The sequence below is a fragment of the Falco naumanni genome, chromosome Z (genome assembly GCF_017639655.2).
Source record: "Falco naumanni isolate bFalNau1 chromosome Z, bFalNau1.pat, whole genome shotgun sequence".
Classification (NCBI taxonomy): domain Eukaryota; kingdom Metazoa; phylum Chordata; class Aves; order Falconiformes; family Falconidae; genus Falco; species Falco naumanni.
In genome coordinates, this window is record NC_054080.1 from 55,474,848 (window position 1) to 55,497,251 (window position 22,404).

Below are 22,404 nucleotides of genomic sequence, written 5' to 3' on the forward strand. Positions count from 1 at the left end.
GCTTCACCGGCAGCTGCCAGCACCCCCGAGAGGTGCCGCGCCACCGCGGGCTGTCCCGGCTCCGCCAGGCCGGCGCGGCGGCTGCGCAATGGCAAAGATGCAGTGCGGGTGGGGGGCACGGACGGGCCCGGGGGCGCAGAGCTCCGCTAGTGCCGGGACTGCGTGTGTACGGGGCGTCACCCCCCGTTGTCGCTGGTGTGGTGGCTTTGTGGCACTCTACACCGCCGCCCCCCGCCCCCCCCGCCCCCGCGGTTATTCCTGCGCGCTTTCCTTTGCGTTTCGGCATTAAAAAAACCCAAAAAAGCCGCGGCGACACCCAGCCGGTCCGCCTTTGCGGGCGACGCGCGCTGCCCACCCCTCTCGGGCCAGCACGAGGCGCGGGCGAGCGGGCGGCGACGAGACCCCGCCCCGTGACAGGCCTGGCCCCGCCCCCACGCCGCGCGCCGAGCCCGGCGGCGCAGAGGGGCGGGCGCTTTTTGACCCTCGTCGGTGCCCGTATCGCGCGTCTGCGCGGCGGAGCCGGCGCCGGCAGCGAGGCGAGGCGAGGGGCTCATGGAGCGGAGCGCGGCGGCGACGGTGTGGCGGCTCCGCGCCACCGGCGGCCACCGCGACCGCCGCCACCCGCCGCCGCGGGAGGACGGCGACGACTATGTGGGCAGGAAGAAGCGCGGCGGGCCACCGCCGCGGCCGCTGCCCGAGGGACGGGGGGCGCCGCTGGTGCTGCTGTTCCTGCTGGGGCTGCGGGCGCTGGCGCACGTCTCGCACCGGCAGCTGCTGAGCCAGCCGCCCGCCGCTGGGCCCCGCGACTTCAGCGCCCTCCGCGCCAGGTACGGCGAGCGGGCGGGGCCGCGGAGCCTTCCCGTGTCAGGCCGGCCGCGGGGCAGAGTCCGCCCGGCATCACCCCGCGGGCGGCGGTGGCTGCCGCTGCCCTGCGCTTGGCGCGGGGGCCCCGCTCGGGGCGACACCCGCTCGGCAGACGCCCGGGCAGCCCCGGCAGCCCCGGCTGGCGGCCGTCGGGGCCCTCTGCCGTCGGGCGGTCGCTGGGTCGCGGTCGCTGGCGGAGCGCGAGTCGCGCCGTGCCCCGGCAGGAGCTCGGGGCTCTCTCGGGCTCCCAGAAATGGGGTGACAGTGTGTAAGGGCCCCCGCGCTCCTGCCGGCCGCCCCGTAAAGGCGCTGCTTTGGGCTGGTCAAACAGCACATCCTCCGTAGTAATTCTCGTAGTCTTACAAAGGTCTTAGTGCCTGGAAGAGGGTTTTCTTTGCAGATTTTCAGCGGTGTAGATCTTATTGACGGTGCGCTCGTTCAGGGAGGAGCACGTATGCTTATGCAGAACGTTGCTGAAGAGGAAATCTTCAGCTTCTCCATTCAGCCTTTTGTTTATTTTTTGGGATGGTGTGCTCGAACCAGAAAACCAGTGGTTTGGTTTAATGTTGTGATGGATAGCCTGAGGAGCACGGAGTGAGGATCAGTACTGTATGCCCATTACCATGGTGGTCCTTGCCATCTTGACTGCAGTTACTGTCTAATTGGCTTTAGTCTCTTCCACTTAGTACGAGTTTTGAAACAGAACAATGTACAACAGTATTATAGTTGTAGTTAAGTTGCATACTAAATGTTGAATGTGTTGATGCTGAATGTGTAATTTATCTCTTACAGGGGATATCTTGACAACATAACAGCAATTGGGCCCAGAACAGTTGGAAGTCCAGAAAATGAAGTTCTTACAGTTAACTACCTCTTAGAACAAATTAGGGCCATAGAAAGAGAAAGCACAGATGCTCACAAGATATCTGTAGACATACAGAGGCCTACAGGCTCTTTCAGCATTGACTTTTTAGGAGGCTTTACTAGTTACTATGCAAACATAACCAATGTTGTAGTGAAGCTGGAACCCCGAAACGGAGCCGAGCATGCAGTGTTATCCAATTGTCACTTTGATTCCGTACCAAATACCCCGGGTAGGTCCACATGTTCGTTCTGCGTTTCTATGTATTAGGTAAGCCACAGAACTTGGCTTGCTGTCTTGTTATACCAAGTAGCCTTATACCCACATGCTAGAATACTGCATGTGCCAGCTAATCTGCTTGATTTCAGTAAGATCCAGTGTTTAGAGTGACAAGTTGCTCCTCCAAAAGTCAGGATTTCGCCCTCACTTTCTGGTAGGCAACAAATTACGGATACTACATTTAGAATTCTAGAAAGCTTGGTTATGTCTTCCTTTCTTATAATTCATTGCTCTACGCACGTAGTTCATGTGCTGCTTCCACCTGTCATTCAGGTCTTTCCATACTCTTGTACTGATTTAATTCTGGTTTTCCTTTCACAAGATGCTTTGTGCCAGAAACTGTTCCCACCCTCACTAACTAGCCTGTGTTTTTCTTCTGGTGTCCTGCTTTATGTTTCTAGTGTGAAATCCTTAAGCTATGCCAAATCTTTGTTTTCTTTCTGCATTCAAAGCTCTCTTAAGAAACTCTTCCGATCAAAGATTAAGGGGTACTGTTGCCTTGGTAGCATGTACATTCTCTCACTGCTACTTTCACTGTCACTGTTGCGTATCCTTTTACTCTTGTCCCTCTGCATTTTTATAAGTCTGATCATGTTAAATAATAATTGCAGCAATGGTGTAAACAGCTCTGTAAATACATGGTTTTAGCAGTGCAGGGAAGGTAGGGAACTGAAAACCACACGAAAACATTTGTTACAACACTCAGCCACAGGTGTGTGCCTGTTACTGCTATTGAAAAATAACTACAGGTTTCACTCACCAACAGCACAGCTTTTACCGAATTTTCTTCATTTACACCCCACACGGTATTTTATTTCTGAAGGTAAACATTCTGTTCTTTAGCACATGCAAATAGTCTTTTATTATTGAGAAAACAGTTGAGTATTAGCTAGAGAAACAAAGCACTTGCGGTACTCCTTGTGCCTTTTTTCTGGGAACAAATAGGATGCAGAATTTCTCAATCATATTTATGCAAGATTGTGTTTCCAAATTAAGCTTAATAACTGCATGATTATTACACATGATCTGTTATTTAGGAAGTGCAGAGATGCTAATTACTGTATGTATAGTCTAAATATGGCTGCCTAGACTCAGAATAGTTTGCAAGCATAATACAATCATTATTGAAAACTGTCTTTAGATTGATGCCCTGTGTAAATTGTGGGTCCGTTACATCTGCAACGATTACTTTCTTTACACTCATTCAGACAGCAAAATACTTCACCCGCCTTGCACAGTGGTGCCAGGAATATTAGTGATTTGTATAGAATTATACAGAAATCTATGGAGGAGCTAGAAATCAGCCTGTATGCTTGCCCGTAATCACAAAGCAGCCTAGCCCTTTACCACAACAGTCAGGAGCTGCTGTCTTTCATTTTCTTAGTGTGAAACTTGCACATCAGCTAAAGAAGAACCTTTTGTTTTCTGTTCTCTTGTATTTCTGTAAGGTACTTGCTTACAGCTTTTTTTCATTCCAAAAACTGTTATTTAACTGGAATCGGCAGGAACTCAGTGCTCAATAAGTAATGTATTTGAAAGTCAGATGATAAAACATGACCTGCTGTTGATGCTTATGTATACAAAATGAGTAAAGCAAAACTCACTGAGCCATTAGAACATCAATGCTTAGTTAGAAAGCTCGAGTTCCTTGTGAAGAAAGAACATAAACTACGTTCCTAAAACATGTCTCTTGTTCTAATGGTACTAATTTCCAGTTTGTATGGCCTATTTGATTCTTCTCCAATAAACTTGAAGCAGAAACATCCTTGAAATTACCATTGCAGATGCAGCTGATGATGTCATTCCCTTACGTTACTGATACTTGCCATAAAATCTGTTTTAACCTCCTGTCAGTTTTGCTGTATATGAAGTGTTTGAGGATGGTACTTTCACTGTGAGCTTCTGTCATAGTATATGGTTTCACGGCTGCTTTAGTCAGATGTAAATCTGTCTGTCTGTTGAATAACTTTCAATTTCTTAGCTTTACAGCAAGGCAGATAAGTGATTAATCTCACTGAAAATTATGATCACTTCTCTGCCGAGTTTTCAACACAGCGTAAGTTAGATAAAAGAACTCGTGTGGCTAAGAGTAAACTACTGATAAATTCAGATAGCAATATAATCAGGGCTTTAAATCGGGTATTTGGGGGGAGGGTTTTGGAAAGCTTTTGGCAGAACAAGGCATTCATTTGTGAGAAACAGGTTAGAGAACAGTGGATTGGAAACATTTTGGTTTTATTTATTTATTCTAAAATACTTCCATACAATAAGCTAAGGCTGAAATTTAGACTGAGACATGTTTGGATCAGGAACATGCCCTTTAAATGAAAGGGGCAGATATATCTAAATTTTGCCAAGTAACAAGCTTTGGAAGAGCTGCTTTGGTTTTTTCTCTTTTATTTTTGAATGTGTAAATTAAACAGTTTAGCAGCTAATGAGTCTGCCCTAACAGCATGTTGACGCCTGACCACACTGACATGTGTGTGCATGTCAGTGCGTGGGGGCATCATATATGCAATGCAGGCTTGAAAGAACGAGTTAAATCTCCGTTTGCTCCTGTTTTATAGATGAGAGTGGGGTAGGGACATGCTATGGCTGGCACCAAAGTGAGAGAAATGAGGCAATGGTAGAGCTTGGCTAAAAGATAGGCACTTAATCAAGCTAAAAAAATGGCAATGTGTGGGAGGGGGTGTGAGGAACTCAGAGCACCAGCAGAATAGTGTTGGATGAGGAACTCAAAGAGAACAGGCTACTGAGCTCTCGGCACAGGTTTTCTGCACAGAAAGAAGGGTGATGGAAAGCATCTTGTCATGAAAATATGTATTATAATGTGTACTGTCATTTAAAAAATGTTTTCAAGGTGTGAATTCTGGTGTTTCCTTTGCTTTATTTTGCAATCTTGGCTTTATGTTACTTTGAAATTTTGTCCACTTAACTGAATATGTTACAAGTGTAGCATGCTTTAGGATGACTTGTGTGAGAATGTTTATTTTTAAAAATTTGAGTATGCCAGAAGTAAAAATTATGTCCTTGTTTATTTGTATTGTTATTAGAAAAATAGATAATGATTACTTTACTTGCTTAGTAACCTGGTTAGTGTACTTTTCTTGAACAGCAGTATTGGATCTGGTATCTATTATTTCACTTGCTCAACTTTGGAACATTATTTTTCTTTCTGCTGTTGCTTTTAACTAGTGTAGACGCAGGGTACAAGCAGTAGTAAAAAATGCACTACAGCTTGACATAATTGTACCTCGGTTAGATTAGGTGACTGAGATAGCATAAAGCTTTTTACTTTTCTGGTCTTTATTGCAATTCTGCATGTTTGTTGTAAGCCGTGCCATTCTGCTGATTATTTTAAGGTGCCAGTGATGATGCTGTTAGCTGCGCAGTGATGCTTGAAATACTTAACACGCTTTCAAAATCATCAGAGTCCTTGCAGCATGCTGTCATATTCTTATTTAATGGTGCAGAAGAAAACATTTTGCAGGTAAGAATATGCCAGAATTATAAAATACCCATCAAAGCTGTGTATCAAAACTGACAGAGGAGTAACTCTAGATATTGCTCTAGTATTTAATCTGTTGAAATACTAGTTAAATGCCAGTCTTTAACATTCTGAGGAAAATGTATTTGATTTCAAAGGGAAAAATATACATAGATTAAGAATGGTGTTCATATTAGTTTAATTAGAAGACTTGGGTTTTCTACATCTGTTAGTGTTGTAAGTGATCTGGCTGCCTTGTCCAGTCTTCATTTACGGTCATACATGATGGAAAATAATGTTTAGGCTGGTCTGGAAGATATTTGACCTGGGTTTTTTTGTTTGTTTTTGTTTTCCCCTCAAGGCTAGTCATGGCTTCATTACACAACATGAGTGGGCCAAGTCAATTAGAGCTTTTATTAACCTGGAGGCAGCAGGTGTAGGAGGAAAAGAACTTGTTTTTCAAACAGGTATGAGCTTGCATTGTGTCCAGTTTCTACACTATGATAATTTGATAATAAACAATGTAGACTTGCAGGAGTGTTGAAAGTGACACATAAGCAAAAGACAGGAGAACCTCTGTGCCTTTTTCCCAACTCTGTGCATAAAAGTTCCCCTCCATCTTTAGATACACGTAGGCTAAAGCACTGCCACAGAAGTTGCCTCATAGGGGGAAGCCTATGTAGAACAGAATTACAGATGTTGTATTTACCTTTTACATCAAGGTAATAAGGAGGAAACCAGATTTGGGTCTCTTTTATGTCTTGCATACCGATACTGTCATGTGCTTTATTTAATTTTCACAGTAGTTCTTGCAAAATGTCTGCAGGGAGATGTTGGCATTAAAACTCCAGCTGCTGCTCAGGAAGCAGGAAAACTTGTGTGTTTTGTAGGATACAGTTATAGTTCTGCTCCATTCTAGCTGACTGCGGACTTCCTTCTGCTGGAAGTGCTTAATTGAATGCTTTAATGGAGAGACTTTTTTTTGTAAACAGCAGTTTGGAGGTATGATATGTAGATGATGAATTGGAAACTTTACTAAAGGTTGTGACTTCTTCATTAGTGCTGGATCTTGTTTTGGGAAATGACTTACCTACTCTTCGCTGAACTCTCAACACATCAGTGTTTTTTTCCCCCCCCCAAGTGCAGCTAATTCTTTCTCTCAAGTATGAGTCATGCAACCAACACAGATGCACTTAGAATATACCCTGTGGGGCAACAGCATTAAAACTCTATTGAGTTCCTTTGCGTTATTTGTTACCGTAAAGATACGTGTCTTAACTGAAGTTCAAAAAGTAATTGTGAACTTTCTGCTCATCTTTATTAGGACCTGAGAATCCTTGGCTGGTACAAGCATATGTAGTTGCAGCCAAACATCCCTTTGCCTCTGTGGTGGCACAGGAAATATTTCAGAGCGGTATTATTCCGGCAGACACAGACTTCCGTATCTACAGGGACTTTGGCAATGTTCCAGGTATATTATCAGAAGACATGTCAATGTGCATCATGCAACCATTTATTTTAAGTTTATAACGAGGAGACTATTTTGCGGTTCACTATGTGAAGGTACTCATGTTTTATTTGGCTTTCAGTTTGAGAGCAGATTTGCCCGCTTTTTTTTCTAAGGCAAGAACCTTTAGACTTGGCTTGTCCTGTAGGTTGTTATAGATGTTTTTTGGAGACTGCTGTTTTCCAGAAGGAAAAAACATGGTAGAAAGTTTCCTGAAAGCCATGAAAACACTCAAGGAATTAACAGTACAATATTAAATACTCTGGTCTGAAACATTTTGGTAATGTTGCTAATAAATTGCAGGAATTAAATGTCTGTACTTAATGGATAAACCAAAATAATCCTTTTTAAAGATAGTGACTTAGTAATCAATGCTTTTTCATTACCTTTTATTTTTTCTTTCATCACAATCAAGCACAGGACAGCAGGTTTTGGTTTTGCTAATCTGTTTGTAGAGTTTGGTATCCATTCTGTGGAGAATGACCAGTGGGATAAAACCATGGAACACACAATGAAAACACAATTCAAAGAAATGTAAACTTCTGTAAAATCCTTGCTGTCTGGCACAGGTTGTCACTGGACTCACTTTCAAGAGAAGTGATATTTCTGAATTGATTCTTAGAACAGAACTGTTCCAAAGTAAGCTTCTAGCATGAAAAATAAAGTAGCTGATGTTGTAAAATGTGTTCATTATTTGTTGAGAATCTCACCTGGATCATAAATGGTAAATGAATTCTCACAGACCTCAGTTTTTGCTAAGCAAACAGAAATAGAATAGTTGAGCTAAAGAACTTGTCTGTTCCTCTTTGTTTGCTGGTAGAATTTAGGCCTGATTTGTAAAATGCCTGGAAAATTGGAGGATTCAGATTGCAGACAGCAGCATTTTGGATATGCAGCTGAGGGGTCTGTGTTTAGGATACAATGGATGTATAATTAATCTTGCAGAAAACTTCATTTTCTATAATGCTTTGTTTATTTTTTACAAATTATTTGGACTTTAATTAAGAGTTTTTGGACTGGCTGTTTGAAAAGCTGTTTACAAATTAGAAGTAAAGAGAACACACCAGGTATTTTAAGAGGGTGTTTCTATAGTTCCACAGTGCTGCTTTTCATCATGGATCTCTATTGATGTTTTACTAGTAAATGTTCAGAAAGCACCTTGTTCATCTTTTCTGAAGCTGGGTTGATTAGGAATTTCCATGTTGCTCCAGTAGAGATCAGTTTGTTTACAGATGTCAAGCAAATCGATACACTGGAAAGGATAGATATTTAAAAATTTTAAAAGTGTCCTTTCTTTAAATACACGTGCAATCTCACTTAGTCTTCCTTCTACAAGGCAGACTATTATCATAATCTTTAAAAACAGTGAGTACAAAGTAGAGCAATGTTTTGCGTGAAAACTTTCACGTTTGTTTTGAGGCTTTACATTTACGTAATTTCAAATATGTTTTTTCTTTCTCTGTAGGAATAGATTTGGCTTTTATTGAAAATGGCTACATTTATCACACAGAATATGACACATCAGACAGAATTGTAACTGATTCCATTCAGAGGGCAGGTTTGTATTTCAAGTATATGGTAATTTACTAGAGAGTTGTGTTGTAGCTGCTTTTTCATTCTGCTGTAAGACTACTATCACAATAAATTAATAAATTTTATTATGTGTTTTAAAGAACAAAGCATGAACTGAATGCATGTCTTTAAAATATGAAGGAAATATGTTTGGTCAACTTGGGAGGATAAACTTCATTAGCATCCAATGAAGTTGATTTGAAGGTAATGGTGGAATCTAGTTACAGTTATAATCTAGCCACTGATACCTCATTGTTCAGTGTTCTGCATTCCTTTTCTCTCAGTAAGTCGCCTTATTGATTAATGTTCATGGGAAGCTTATGGTTAAGTTGGTAGCAGAGAGACTGATCTGCCAGCAGAGGTTTTTCTTTAGAATGAATCTGTCAAACTTAGAAACATAGCACACAGACTACAGATAAACAGGATTTATTTTCTACTGACAGGTTGTGCTCAAAGCAGAGTATTTGACAGACTGCAGTAAAGAAAATTGGATTAAGACTTCTAGTTTCCCAGGAAAACCTAACATAATCCTAAATGCCTCCAGGATTTTGACCATTTTCCTCTTCAAGCTTATACAGAAGCCAGCTTAGATGACCACCATGAATAAGAGTTTTAAACACTTTTTGTGCCGATGCAGTGGCAAGATGGAAAATAACACTTCCAAATTCCTGTCGGAAAGATGGTTTTACTGGTCATGGTGGTTATGTGGAACATCTTTTGCTATAACATATAACAGCAGGGGAAAAAAAGAGAGAAACTTTTCAGCCAATTAGCACTTTTACAGGTAAAGTAAAAGCAAAATGAAATTGAGAACAGTTGTTCTCATTTGATTACATGTGTTTTGGCTGTACTGTGGGAAAGGAGATGGTGGTTGGTACTCCTAGGCTACAGAGGAAAACAGCCTTCTTGTCTCCTGCCTTACAGTCATCTAGGGAAAGAAAGGCAGGTAGTTAACAGTCATTGAAACATAGAGGGGTTGCTAGTGGCAAGGAGAAGAGGAGTGAAGATTAGGAAATTATAAACTCCTCTGTGGGTAAGCCTTGAAGTCCAGTGCTTCAGTGTCAGACATGAAGGGCTTATGGGCTGAAAGCATGGCTACTGCCTTCATTGAACAGTATTTAAATACATGAAGCTTATCAAGTATACTTATTTTAGTGACAGCTGTATAGAAAATACTATGCTGTGTGTACCATCCTATGGCTATTTTGGAATAATCGGTTGTATATTCATGTCTTTGAGGATATTTCAATACAGTTTTATTTTTAAGAATGTTTATATTTAAAAGAATGCTGTGTACTAATTCGTGAACCCTGATACAGTTATGTTCTTTATCTGCTTTTTCAATAGGTGACAATATTCTAGCTGTCCTAAAATACCTAGCAACATCAGATAAGTTGGCGAAATCTTTTGACTATCGACATGGGAATGTTGTGTTCTTTGATGTACTTGGTTTATTTGTCCTGGCTTATCCTGCTCGTGTTGGCACCATCATGAACAATATTACAGCAGCAATTGCTTTTCTTTATTTAAGCAAAAAAGTATTACAACCCAAAACCAGAGGTAAGTCTAGGTCTTAAAAAATATATATATATATACATAAAAAAAAATTATATCACCTTACTCTTTAGTGAATAGCAATCAGTAGATGAAGGAAGTGTTCAGGCAATTAAGGCCTCTGTTAAGATAAACCTCAGAAATAAAATTTAGTTGTGCAGCATGCCATAGGAGTTGCTTTGTGTTTAAATCTCTCAACTGTGAATAATTATGATGAAGAAGGGCTATGATAGGCCTAGATGTCTAGCATTTGTGAATCATGATAGTGTCTCTTATCCTTTCATGAAGATTAGAATTAAATCTTTTAAAGGTCTGAAAATGAAAAAAAAATTGCGTAGTATCTGTATAAACTTTGTTCTGTTAACACTGGTCAGGCTTTGGAATCATGTTTCTTTAGCACCCGTTCATAGGCAAGAGCAAATAAGAAAACAACAGATGGGGAAACAAAGCTTAATAAAGGGTGTAAAACAACTTAAATTTTCTAGTTAGACCTTTCCATGTATGTGTAAGAACATGCATGTTTAAAAAAAAAAAACAAAACATGGTCCCTGAACCCCCAAAATCCAGCAATCATTTCTGGAGTAAAAGAAAATTTAGGAAAAACAACTCCTTTTTCTTTTCTCTTTTTTTTTTTTTTTTTTTTTTTTTTTTTTTTTTTTTTTTTAAGACTTTATAGGTGATAGAGGGGCTCTGCTGGTTCCCTAGGGAAATTTTTACTATTAGGATCATGGTAATCTACAGAATATGCTAGTACTCTGGGAATAAATCTTGCAGTGGGGAAGACTGCAAAAAGATTTGCAAAGAAATAGGCTAAGTGATTTAGACCATGCTGTTAAGAAATCATAGAATTGTTTAGGTTGGAAAAGTCCTTTAAGATGACAGAATCCAGCTGCTAACCTGGCACTGCCAAGTCCACCACTAAACCGTGTCCCTAAGAATCATGTCTACACATCTTTTAAATACCTCCAGGGACGGTGACTCAACCACCTCCCTGGGCAGCCTGTTCCAATGCTTGACCACCCTTTTGGTGAAGAAATTTTTCCTATACCCCATCTAAACCTCCCCTGGCGTAACTTGAGGCTGTTTCCTCTTACCCTGTCACTTGTTACTTGGGAGAAGAGACCAAGTGCCCAGGGCACGCTTTCTTCTTTCCTTGTGCAGTTCTGTTTTGGTCATTAAAGCGATTGTGCAGTGGGGCAGTTACAGTCTTGATAGCCTGCAGTTCAATATATGACCATTGAATGAAACTTCTGTTTTTTTCTCCTTCATAGCTATTCCTAACCTGAAGAAATTCTTCACTGCATTCAGCTTAACACTGATAAGTTGGGTCTGCACACTGGTGACAGTCCTTACAGTGGCAGGATTTGTCTCTGTTATTGGACGGTCTCTTTCTTGGTATACCCATTTCTATGTTTCTGTGTTTCTGTATGGCACGGCAGCTGCAGCTAAGCTCATTCTTGTGCACACGCTAGCCAAGAAGTTCTTCTACAAGGTAAACTTGACTTTGTTGCTAATGTTGAAGGGCAATGTAGTGTTTGATCTGTGGGAGATAGGATTTTTGAGTTGATTAAAAAGACAAAATAAGTTTACTGTGTTGGACAGAAGTATTGAAATTGTCGCTGTAAAAACTGCTTCATCTAAGCACAGGGTTTGCTCTACTAAATTCAGAGAGTTAAAAGCTTCATGGTTTAAAGCTTCCTCCTTGCTTATGACCTTTAGGAGCTGCTTCAGAAAACAAGGCAAAAAGCCTAGTAGAATACAGTGTCCAATACTTCTCTTCCTGCCATCACTTCAGTAATAAGAGAGCAGAGCAACAGCTGGAGAACTTAGGGTTTTTGATATGTTTCAATGTTCTGTTGATACTTGCAGAATCTACATATATACTCAAATGTTCTTTAAATCTTGCCAGATTCTTGCCTCTGAATGTACTTGTATAACAGGTTCCCTAAATTTAGTAATTTATTTTGGTATGGTGCCTCTTCTATATCTCTTAATATTTTTAATCTTTATTTAATCTAATTTGTCATTTACATTTTGTTATGTAACTTGGAATTCCAGTTCTCTGTTTTATTCTGTCCTATTATGCATGTTCTTTTGGTAATGTCATTTGTATTCACAACCTTTTAAGCAAATAATACAATTTTTTTTCATATGGTTCATATGAAAGCTTTTTTCTTACATCTGTCAGAACCTATAATTCTGCCATGCCCTCTTCCAATATAGTAATCTGCTGTACAGCACTTTCTAAATGAAGCTGTTGTAAAAATTGGAGTTGCCACTTTCTCTCTGTGATTATTCTGATTGATAGTTGTTTTGATCACAGCTGGAGATGGAACAGAGCTCTTGTTAGTCCCATGTTCTTTTCTGCAATAGGCTTGATGAGGATTTGGTGTGTTACCATTCCATTGCTGTCATTTGTCACAATTACTGTCTGTCTACCTTTTTTTTTGCTTAAATTGTTTCTTACGGACTAACCAACATGATTTAACTTGCATTATTATGTCACAATTACAGTTTATAACAATCACATATGTTTAGATGGTAGTTTAATGGTTTTGTATTAAAAACAATTAAGGCCTTGAGGTATCTGACACTTCCAGGGCAGAAGTCTGCTACTAGGTTTAGGTTTTAGGTGCAGTAATATTTAGTCACTCAGCTTGCTTTTACTTACCTTCTCAGCCATTTGTACAAGCTTTTGGCAAGAGAATTCAGGGAATCTAAAGTTGTCAGCCAAATCCAGCTTCATCCAAGTATTTGAAGAAGTTTTAAGAATTTACTGAAATGTGATTGTATGGAAGGTTCCATTATCTGCAAGTGGTTTTTTTAATTGTTTAGGCAAGGGGAGTGTTAACTGATATATGTAAACAAATACATCTATGTGGTGGTGTCCATTTGTGGAAGAGATGAGCCATTCATAAAACAGATCTGATGTTACAATTTTCTACTCTTGTACTTTCACTAACTGTTCAGCTATTCCAGGCTCCGGATCTACTTCTGTCCTGTTGGTTGTCTTTATCAGCAGATCAACGAACTTGATATCATGAGTCTCTTAATTGTCTTGCGTGCTGTAGCTTGCAGTACACCATACATTTTATGCTGCCTCAGTAGCTGCCTCTGTAACTAATGTTGTACTTAGCATTGCATAATAATTTTGGAAGCTAATCTCTTACTTCACAATCTCAGGCAATGCCTCGGTGTTTTCTGTTAGTGGCACAAGAACTTGTGAATTACTAAGCTTTTTGTTTTGAAATAGGTTTTGTTTCTCCCCCCCCCTCCTTTTCTTTTTGTTTCTTGTCAGCCCAAAACTGAACTAGGCACTTTCTGATAGCCGTTGTTCACGCAAGCAGTCCTTCTTGCTACTAGCAGGAGTCACGGTCAAGAATCTTGCACTACAAACACTGCAGCATTGCTCATACAATTTTTAAAAAAACTCACAAAACCAAGCCACATTTTTGATAGTTAAACTTCCCTCTTTTTTGAAAGTGTATCTGGTATTATGTGACTCATGCATGTCTCTTCTTCAAAACAAGTAATATATTTAAAAAGGCAGACTTCTAAAGTGACAGCTATGGCATGACACATAAAGGCACCCATATAGTATTTGTACACTAGTAACAGTGCTTGTATAAGAGTATTAACAGCTGCTGTGCAAAACCAGGTTTAGAATCTCAAGGAGATACAGATAACTTGTTCATGCGTAAGTGAAGCATATAAAAAAGCTATGTAGTGCAAATACGAATGCTTTTTATAGAAAGGCCCTTTATGCCTGTGTACCTGAAACATCAGTCTTCCAACTTCTTAGTATTGTCATTTGTGCATTCCCATCCTCCCTCCGCCCCAGCCCACGTAATCTCTTTTTTAATCTGTCAGAGCAGATTTAAAAAATTTAAGAAAAAAAGTATACATCATGGGTAACTAAATGGTAAGGGAATGGTGAGATGCTGCTTGTCAAGATTTTGTCCAAGGAAAACAATTATACACAAGAAATAAGGATTTTTCTGTGTGTTCTCATGAGATGTGATATGTGGAATATGCTCAGTAATGAGTGTATTTGCTTTTTTATTACAGAATATGAATGAGCAGTACCTGGGAGATACTTTTTTTGATGCCTCATTGATGATCTGGTCTATAGCATTGGCTGTGATTACTCAGATGGGCCTTTGTTCAGCATTCATTTGTACGTTATGGGTAGCATTTCCTTTACTCACTAGGCTGATGATCCATAAAGAATTCAGCCAAAAAGGTAAGAGTTCTGAGGGGAGGAGGTTGTATTTTGAAACCTCTGCCCCAACTCTGTTATTTAAGCAAAAGAAATCCCAAACCGTGAACTTGAATAATCAAAGTAACCATGTGGCATTTCTGTAACAAGAAAAAGTGTTCTTGAAGCTCTTAAAAAAGAAATACTGACATACTGTGTCTCAGTCTAAAAAGAACAATACTATGTAGGGTTATTAATAAGCAATTAGATACTTGGATAAACAGTAAAGGTTGGTAAAAAATACTGTCATATTTAAACAGTGTTTGGGACAGAGCGCCTGTTTAATTTATTTTTTTTTTAATACACTAATAATTTGTGTTGTGTTTAAGGGTTATATTGGCATTGGCTATGTAAAATGAGATCCCTTTTCCGTGTCCATGTCAGGGATTAGGACCTGTATTGTGTATTTGGCCTTGCAGCAGTATACAGATCCATATGTTAGTGAAGCTGTCCATGTCCTTTTAAGCTTTTACTTTTTTTGTCTTTTGGTTCTTTCTGTCCCCTATAGGCACCACAATGAAGTTTGTCATGATGTATATGCTGGGAATGTTTGTTCCCTATCTGTATATGATGTATCTTAGTTGGACTGTATTTGAAATGTTTACACCTATTATGGGACGAAGTGGTTCAGAAATTCTACCAGATATGGTATTGGCAGGACTTATTGTGGTCATCACTATGATTTTGTCATCTTACTTTGTAAGTAGATTTGTAAATGTTGTTTGAAACTTTTAAACTTTCTGTAGAGTTCAGAATCAGTGTTTTTCTAAATTAATTCTTGAAGTTAATGATATTATTATAAATGTTACAGGAAATTTCTAGGAAACATGTCAAAGATTCCATGCTTTGTATTGTCAAAGAAAAGTCATTGAAGCAGGGGTTACAAAAATATATCTGCTTTATGTTGAACTAGTAAAGATTGGTGTAAAATAAGCAGTTTAATGCTGGAATTTGAACAGGCTTTCACTTTAGGTGAAGTATAATATGTGGCTGAACAATACATACACTACACTTCAAAAATATTCTCAGGGCTTCTTTTTTTTTCTGCTGCCCTTGCTACAAAGGTTCTAGGTTTTTGTTGGCAGATGTGTTTAAAAAATGGGAAATTTTTAAAAGCTCTGTAAGTATACTTAATTCCTTTTGGTTTTAAATACTGAGATTGCAAAGTGTCATGTAAAAGGTAGTACTTACAATGGAATCTTTTAAGTGTACTTTTAGTTCCATAATTGGATCTTAGAGTTACACAAATAGTGTCTTATTTCTGAAGTGTTGCAGTTTTATAACTAGGCTGTCTTTTTATTCCCTAGATTAACTTCATTTACCTTGTCAAAAGTACAAAAACAACACTAATAACTCTAACTACTGTGTGTGTAGTCACTCTGATTCTCGTTTGTAGTGGAATCTTCTTCCCTTATAGTTCCGATGTGGCCAATCCAAAGCCTAAGCGAGTCTTTCTACAGGTAAGAAAAGCCTTGCATATCATATTGTCTCTGGTTGCAAGAGGGTGTGTTTTTTGGAAAGACCCCTGCCCCCCAAAACGTAAGCTTCCCTTTCTTGGTTGCTTTAAAAGCTCTAATGATATTTCCTGGATTTGAAAGAATTGCTAGTGTTTCTCTTGTTCAATCTCTGTGCAGTTTATCTGTGTCAGAGGAGCAGGGTTTTTTAGGGGGTTTTAGGTCAGAGAGTTGAGTAAGCAATGGTAGTTCAAAAAGCGAACGTGATGAGAGATGAACAAATACAGGCACAGTCATGTTCTGAATGTAGGCTTTTTATGATATGTTTCTCTTATCTGAGTAATTCTCTCTATACAATTCGTAAATACCATAAATACTCAGATGCATGTTCAATGCATACTCAAAATACAGTTGACCTTAAAGATTGACGTGGGAGGGTATTTCAGAATCACTTCTGACTCTTGTGAACTGCTTAGGCTCCATCATCTTTCTGTGTATCTTTTTTTTTTTCTTCCTTCTAGCACACGAGCAGACGATTTCATGATCTAGATGGAAATATAGTTAAAAGTGACTCTGCTATATGGATTAATGGGTTTGATTATAATGGAATATTTCACATAACTCCCCATGTACCTGAAATCAATGACACCATCAGAACTCCATGCGAGGAGAAAGCTCCTTTCTGTGGCCTTCCCTGGATTCTGCCAGTGCATTTCATGTTCCGGTTAGTGTGAACACTGCTTCACTGGAGCACTTAACTGGCCAGAGTATATTGGTTGTTTATGCAATCTGGCTTATGTAAGGGAAGAAAACACAAGGCTAATCTTGGTCTAAAGGTAAATAATCCTACCACTTCAGAAGACACTTAAACTTCTGCGTAGGTGGAGTGTCTTCTGCCAGAATCTGTGCAAGAAATTGCTGGGTCTGTTGCAGGAGCTGTAGAAGCTGATGTGTGGAAAATTGATGTCAGCACCCCTGGAAAATAAGGTGAACAGGGGGCCTTCTAAAGGGAAGTTCAGAGGAGGAGTATGTATGTCTCTTCTTTTCCTTCCCCCTGCCTCACCGCAGCAGAGGAAGTCTAGAGTAGCTGGTCTCCACAGGAGAAAACTAGCTGTTGTGACTGTTTCTCATACCCAAGGAACTGTGTGAGCAGAAGTGTACCAGTTTGAAGATGCAGTTACTCTTACTTATTTTATTGTTTTGTACATTAAAGCAGATGGAAGTAATGAGTGAACACACTGATGACTATTTTTCTATTAACGAACCCTTGAAATATTTGTCTGGCCATAAGCTGATAATTTTACCTGCCTTCTGCTAGAATCAGTAGCTCTTGAATATTTCATTTAGTAACAGCACAGTCAGGTGTGCTGTACAAAAACTTCTGGGATTCTCATATTTAGTACCCCTGAGTGTTGCACTGACAAGTAGTTAATGTTTGTTTGTTTTTGTTACAGGAAAAACTGGTATCTTCCTGCTCCAGAAATTTTCCCGAGAAGCCCCATTCAGTTTAAAGTTCTGTCCAAGGAGCTGATGCCCTGGAATTCTGTGAGGTTAAGCTTTGAAGTATCTGGTGAGTGACTGAAGCTTCTGGTTTGTGATTTGTGTTTATTTTTATATCCATAATAAGTCAGATTTTTACTATAGTACTGCAGGTTCTAGTGCCATTCCCAATATGGTGAGCTTTGTGGGATTAGCATGAATTAATTCAGTTTCATAACTCTAGAGTCTGTGGGTGTTGTATTGCAGTTGTTATTTGGGGGACTGATAACCTTGTCTATTTTGAGTAAGCCTTGATCTTTTTATAGCAAGTCCTTTCGTGAAGTCCAATTTATAGCTCTGTCCTTCTCCTACATAATCTCATTTATTTCACCGCTTAGAAATAATTGCAGTTTCTGCTATACAGAAGACAGTTGCATCATGTTTTGGAAGACACAAATAGTAATGCACAGGTAACATGCTACCATATAGGAAAACAGATGGCTATTCCGTACGTCCGCTTGCTGGTACATATAGATATATATCCCTGTCTCTGCAGGTCCAAGTCACATGTCGTTGTATGTTCGGCCACATGAAGGGTCGTCTCTGTCTGCCTGGTCTCTTGGGAATGGTACACCGGTTGCTAGCATAGGAGGAGACTACTTTGTGTTTTACTCTCATGGGCTGCAGGCTATGCCCTGGCACTTCTGGGTAGAACTGACGGTGAGTATGCTGCTGGAAACCTGATGATCCTGTGGTCTGCCCTGTTGCCCCCATTGCTGCATTCTTATGTCAAAAATGTCATAACAACTTCCTTAAGCTTTGCTTTTGTTGATAGATCCTAATTGCAGCTTCCCTCTTTTAATTTGCCCTTCAACTTTATATATCAGCTCAAATGTGGTTTTGATGCTTAGTTCACTAACTTGCTAAACAGCCAAAAGGAGAATTTTTTACTTCTCTCCATGGTCTTAGTTGTATGTTTGGATCTCATAGTTCTTGAAGTTTTATCTTCATTAACTTTTATTTCAGAGTTCTTTTTCCCATTGTGAGTAGTTTTCTTTTCATGTGTCTTGTTTGCTTGGTGTTGGGAAATTACAGGGAGTGCAAGGTGGGAAACTTACCTGTCTTGAAGCTGAAGAGAGTTGTAAAAGCTTTGTTTACTAAATTTTCTTTTACGTTATTTTCAGTTGAAAGCAAGGCTTCCAGTATTGCTGTTCCAGTGGGATTTATGATCCGCCACCCCGCAACCCCCACCCCTGCAGACAAACTTGCCAGTGGAAAACTTTTTGCAGAGCTGCATGTTTTTAAAAAGTTTTAACAGTGTCTTTTTCTTTGAGTAAATAGTACAAGAACCTTTGAAAGTTTGGAAAGTCCCTTGTTCCTCCTGGATCATGCAGTCTAAACACTTAACCAACTAATCTTCTGAGGGTACTTAATAAAGGCAGACAGGAATCTGCAGTGTGATAAGCTTTGCAAGACTGATAGTGGCAGAGCTAGGGAGAAAAGGCTTTTCATGCTAAGGAATCACAACAGAAGGATCAGCATAAATACTCTGTTGGAGTCTGTCTTGATTTGTCAGCAAAACTGCCCGATACAAACATTGAAGTTAGAGCGTGTGCAAGCTATGTAACATGTCAGAGGCACTGTGATTTAAATACCTAGTTGCAAGTTCAATGAAAACCTAACTCGTCATGTAATGAAATTGGTACGTTTCAAGATGGAAAGTGTTTTAACATGTAGGACAAAGACCTGCAGGATGAAGTTTATTGCATAGGATCATAGAGTAGTCTAGGTTGGAGGGGACTTGGAAAGGTCATCTAGTCCAACTCCCCTGCAATAAGCAGGGGCGTCTTTAGATCAGGTTGCTCAGAACCTAATCTAATGAATTCTATCTAATAACCCTCAAGTAGTGTACCCGTACTGTCTCTGGCAATGGTCGTCCAGGCCTTTATTCCTGACCATCTCCACCTGTCCCCATATAAGAGGTCAGGGGTTTTCCAGGGACATACCCTCAGAAAGTCCCTGTACTTTCATTAGTGCCGGCATGGTCATGATGTCCATTTCAGAGGCGGGGCGTGTCTTGATATCCTGCCTCGCCTGGGACCTTTTCCATAGCCTCTTGATGTACAGGCAAGAGCAAACTGATACATACTAAGTCTGTGGAAAAGTACATCTGGACTGATCTCATATTTAAAAGCCATAAACACTCCTAAAGACTCTGTTGCCCTTTTCTCACTTTCAGGCCCCAGGAGAGCATTCTGATGGAATAGTGTCTCTTGCCATAGCAGCACATTACTTTTTTGGGGAAGATCAAAAGTCACCTCAACTCTATGCCTTACTGGAGAGGTTTCCAAACTGGACGTTTTCTTCTGGTTGGTCCTGCACCTATGACCTTTTTGTCTTTTAATGTTGACAGTAATGCAGCACTAATAGGGTAATCTCTGTGGCAGAGAATGCTGGTGTGGCAAACACTTCCTAACAAGATGCTGGAGACTTTCACAAGAATTTAAAGTACTTTGGCACAAATGGTATTTCTTTAGCAGTTTGACTATTTAAAGACTACTGCTGTTTCGGGGATATAGTGACACTTCATGTCAACATGAATACGGTTCACCTTGGTTCTTCCACTGGAGTGCTAGTTTGACTACTGGGTTTCTTAAAATGAAAACTGCATTTGACCTTGTAAGGTTAGCATAATGTAATGACAACTGTACTGAAAGGGTCTCATGAAGTTGTTTTGATGTTATGTAAAATATAACCATACTTTTCATGCATGGGAACTATCACCTATCAAATCTACCCATCCCATTAAAGTAAGACCTTCAGCTAAAAGATGCTTGTTTACATGACAGGGTGGCAGAGGTGGCAAAGTCCTAAACATTACTTTTGTCATAGAACCACAGAATGGTTTGGGTTGGAAGGGACCTTAAAGACCATCTAGTTCCAACCCCCCTGCCATGGGCAGGGACACCTTCCACTAGCCCAGGTTGCTCAAAGCCCCATCCAGCCTGGCCTTGAGCCCTTCCAGGGATGGGGCAGCCAGAGCTTCTCTGGGCAGCCTGTTCCACTGCCTCACCACACACACAGTAAAGAATTTCTTCCTAGTATCTGATCTAAGTCTGCCGTCCTTTAATTTAAAGCCATTACCTCATGTCCTATTGCTACAGGCCCTACTAAAAAGTATATCCCCATCTTTCTTGTAAGCCCCCTTTAGTTACTGCAAGGCCAGTGACTGGATGTCACTGGATGAAGTCCGTAAAAGCTACGATACGTATGTAGTTTGCATTCCCAGTCGTCGACAAATGCATAATGCAGAAAAATAGATACTATGACAGAATGTGGTAATTATTTATCTGAATTATCTTTTCCAAATAATATGTTTCTGCTAAAAACCTAAATCCTACCTTTTTGCCTGTCTCTTCAGTCTTACAACTTGAGTGGGCAGGTTTGACCTAACTATCTTTCTGTTCCTATTGGGATCTTTCAGTATAAGCATATATCCATGTAACTTGGTCTCTTGTATATAAGAGTGCTAAATCCCCACTCCTTTATGCGGATGTCTTATAATTAATCTACTCTAAATTTCAACTTATCTTCTAATTTATTAGAATTGGCTAATTTTGGTATCTCCTCTGGAGAGACTTGGTAATGTGACAGCATTGCACTTTGTTAATACACTGAACTTGTTTCTTAAAATACCATTTGCTTTCCGTAAGGAAAGATACCTAGAAGAGTCGTCTTTAAGTGAGGTCTAATATCTCTGGATTGCTCTTGTTTTATTTCCACAGGATGGGTTTTATAAATGACTGTGAGTGATTTAGAATATCTTCCAGTTTTAATCTACAAGTTCGGAAGCCACTGACCTCTTTGGGGTTTTTTTTTATACTCTCACGTTTTTTTCAGTGCAGTGTTAGCAGTTAATGTTAGTTTCTGAAATGCAAAGAACTTTGTGTACCTGAAGAAACGACTTCATGCTTTTTTCTGAACTATATATAAACATTCTGTGACATCAGTACCATGCTACAAATTGTGTAACTAGTATTTTGTTCATCTCATGTGTATTGCCAAAGCATGTAAAACAGATTTTGTGCGTGCATCATCATTTCAAGTAAAAACATGCTAGAACTGGAAGTCTGCAGGGCATGTGAAAGAACATTTTGTGATGCTTTGTGTGAATTGTGATGCGTGGCAGCTCCCTGATAAGGTACTTTTCCTTCAAATTGTTCTGTAGTTGTATACAATAGTGGCAAGAGCCAGTTTCGTGTGTTGCAAGGTGCATTCCTCAAAATTACCAACTGTGACTCATGGACTTAAGAGGTTTGATTACTGTAATCATAATGAGCTGGCCATCAATATCTTAAAACCAGTGAGTCTTTTTACATTAACATGTGTGTAATCATCACTCAGTTGATTGTATCTGATTTGAAACTACAATCCCTATATTCTGCATTTATAATTTTTAAAAAGTGCTGTTAATGATTTGAAAACCAGTTTTTGTTCATAAGACTTGTTTTGAATCTCAACAAATATTTTGTACTGCACTCGATGCACAGCTAGTTAACTAAAGCTGCACTGATATTTACTGACTTCCTGTTTTGATTTTTATTTTGTGTTTTGCTTCTGATTTAAAGCTTTGGAAAAGTGCTGTGTGGGAATTCCTACTGGGAACGAAAAATATAAAAATGTCTGTTAGCAGTTTCTGAAATGTCAGTGAAGCAATAATTGTGCTAACTCAGGATTTAACCCTTATTAAATAAATTGAGGGATGTCTAGTTTGTTGTAAATACTTGTTTTTGTAAATAAAAGCAAAACTTAATCAGTAAAATTAGATTTTCAGCATGATTAAAGGCATAATTGGAGTTCTTCCATTGCACCAATGTTCTATTTAAGCTTGGGGTAGAAATACTGCTAAGTGATGCTGCCATTAGACAACTAGAGTTAGAGCTGCGTGGAAGATACACATGGGCAAAATATGTATAAATTAACTAAGCTGAGAAGTGTTAAATTGAGGGCCCTGCCTGGCTGCCTGGAGAAGTGTTTCTTCTTGAAACAGGATGTGGTGTGGAAGACTCACTGGCAGCAAAGCTTCTT

General features: G+C 39.8%; 1 protein-coding gene across 1 annotated transcript; it reads left to right on the plus strand.

Moving 5' to 3' along the window:
- Positions 1–528: 528 nt before the first annotated feature.
- On the plus strand, positions 529–20,298 carry ERMP1 (endoplasmic reticulum metallopeptidase 1). The gene is made up of 15 exons (XM_040579772.1): positions 529–827; positions 1,657–1,958; positions 5,368–5,495; positions 5,854–5,959; positions 6,817–6,963; positions 8,465–8,557; positions 9,919–10,131; positions 11,397–11,617; positions 14,194–14,368; positions 14,892–15,082; positions 15,691–15,843; positions 16,359–16,561; positions 17,292–17,407; positions 17,873–18,036; positions 19,556–20,298. The coding sequence occupies exons 1-15, from the start codon at positions 553–555 to the stop codon at positions 19,718–19,720; spliced, it is 2,652 nt and encodes an 883-aa protein (XP_040435706.1). The 5' UTR covers positions 529–552; the 3' UTR covers positions 19,721–20,298.
- The last annotated feature ends 2,106 nt before the right edge of the window (positions 20,299–22,404 follow it).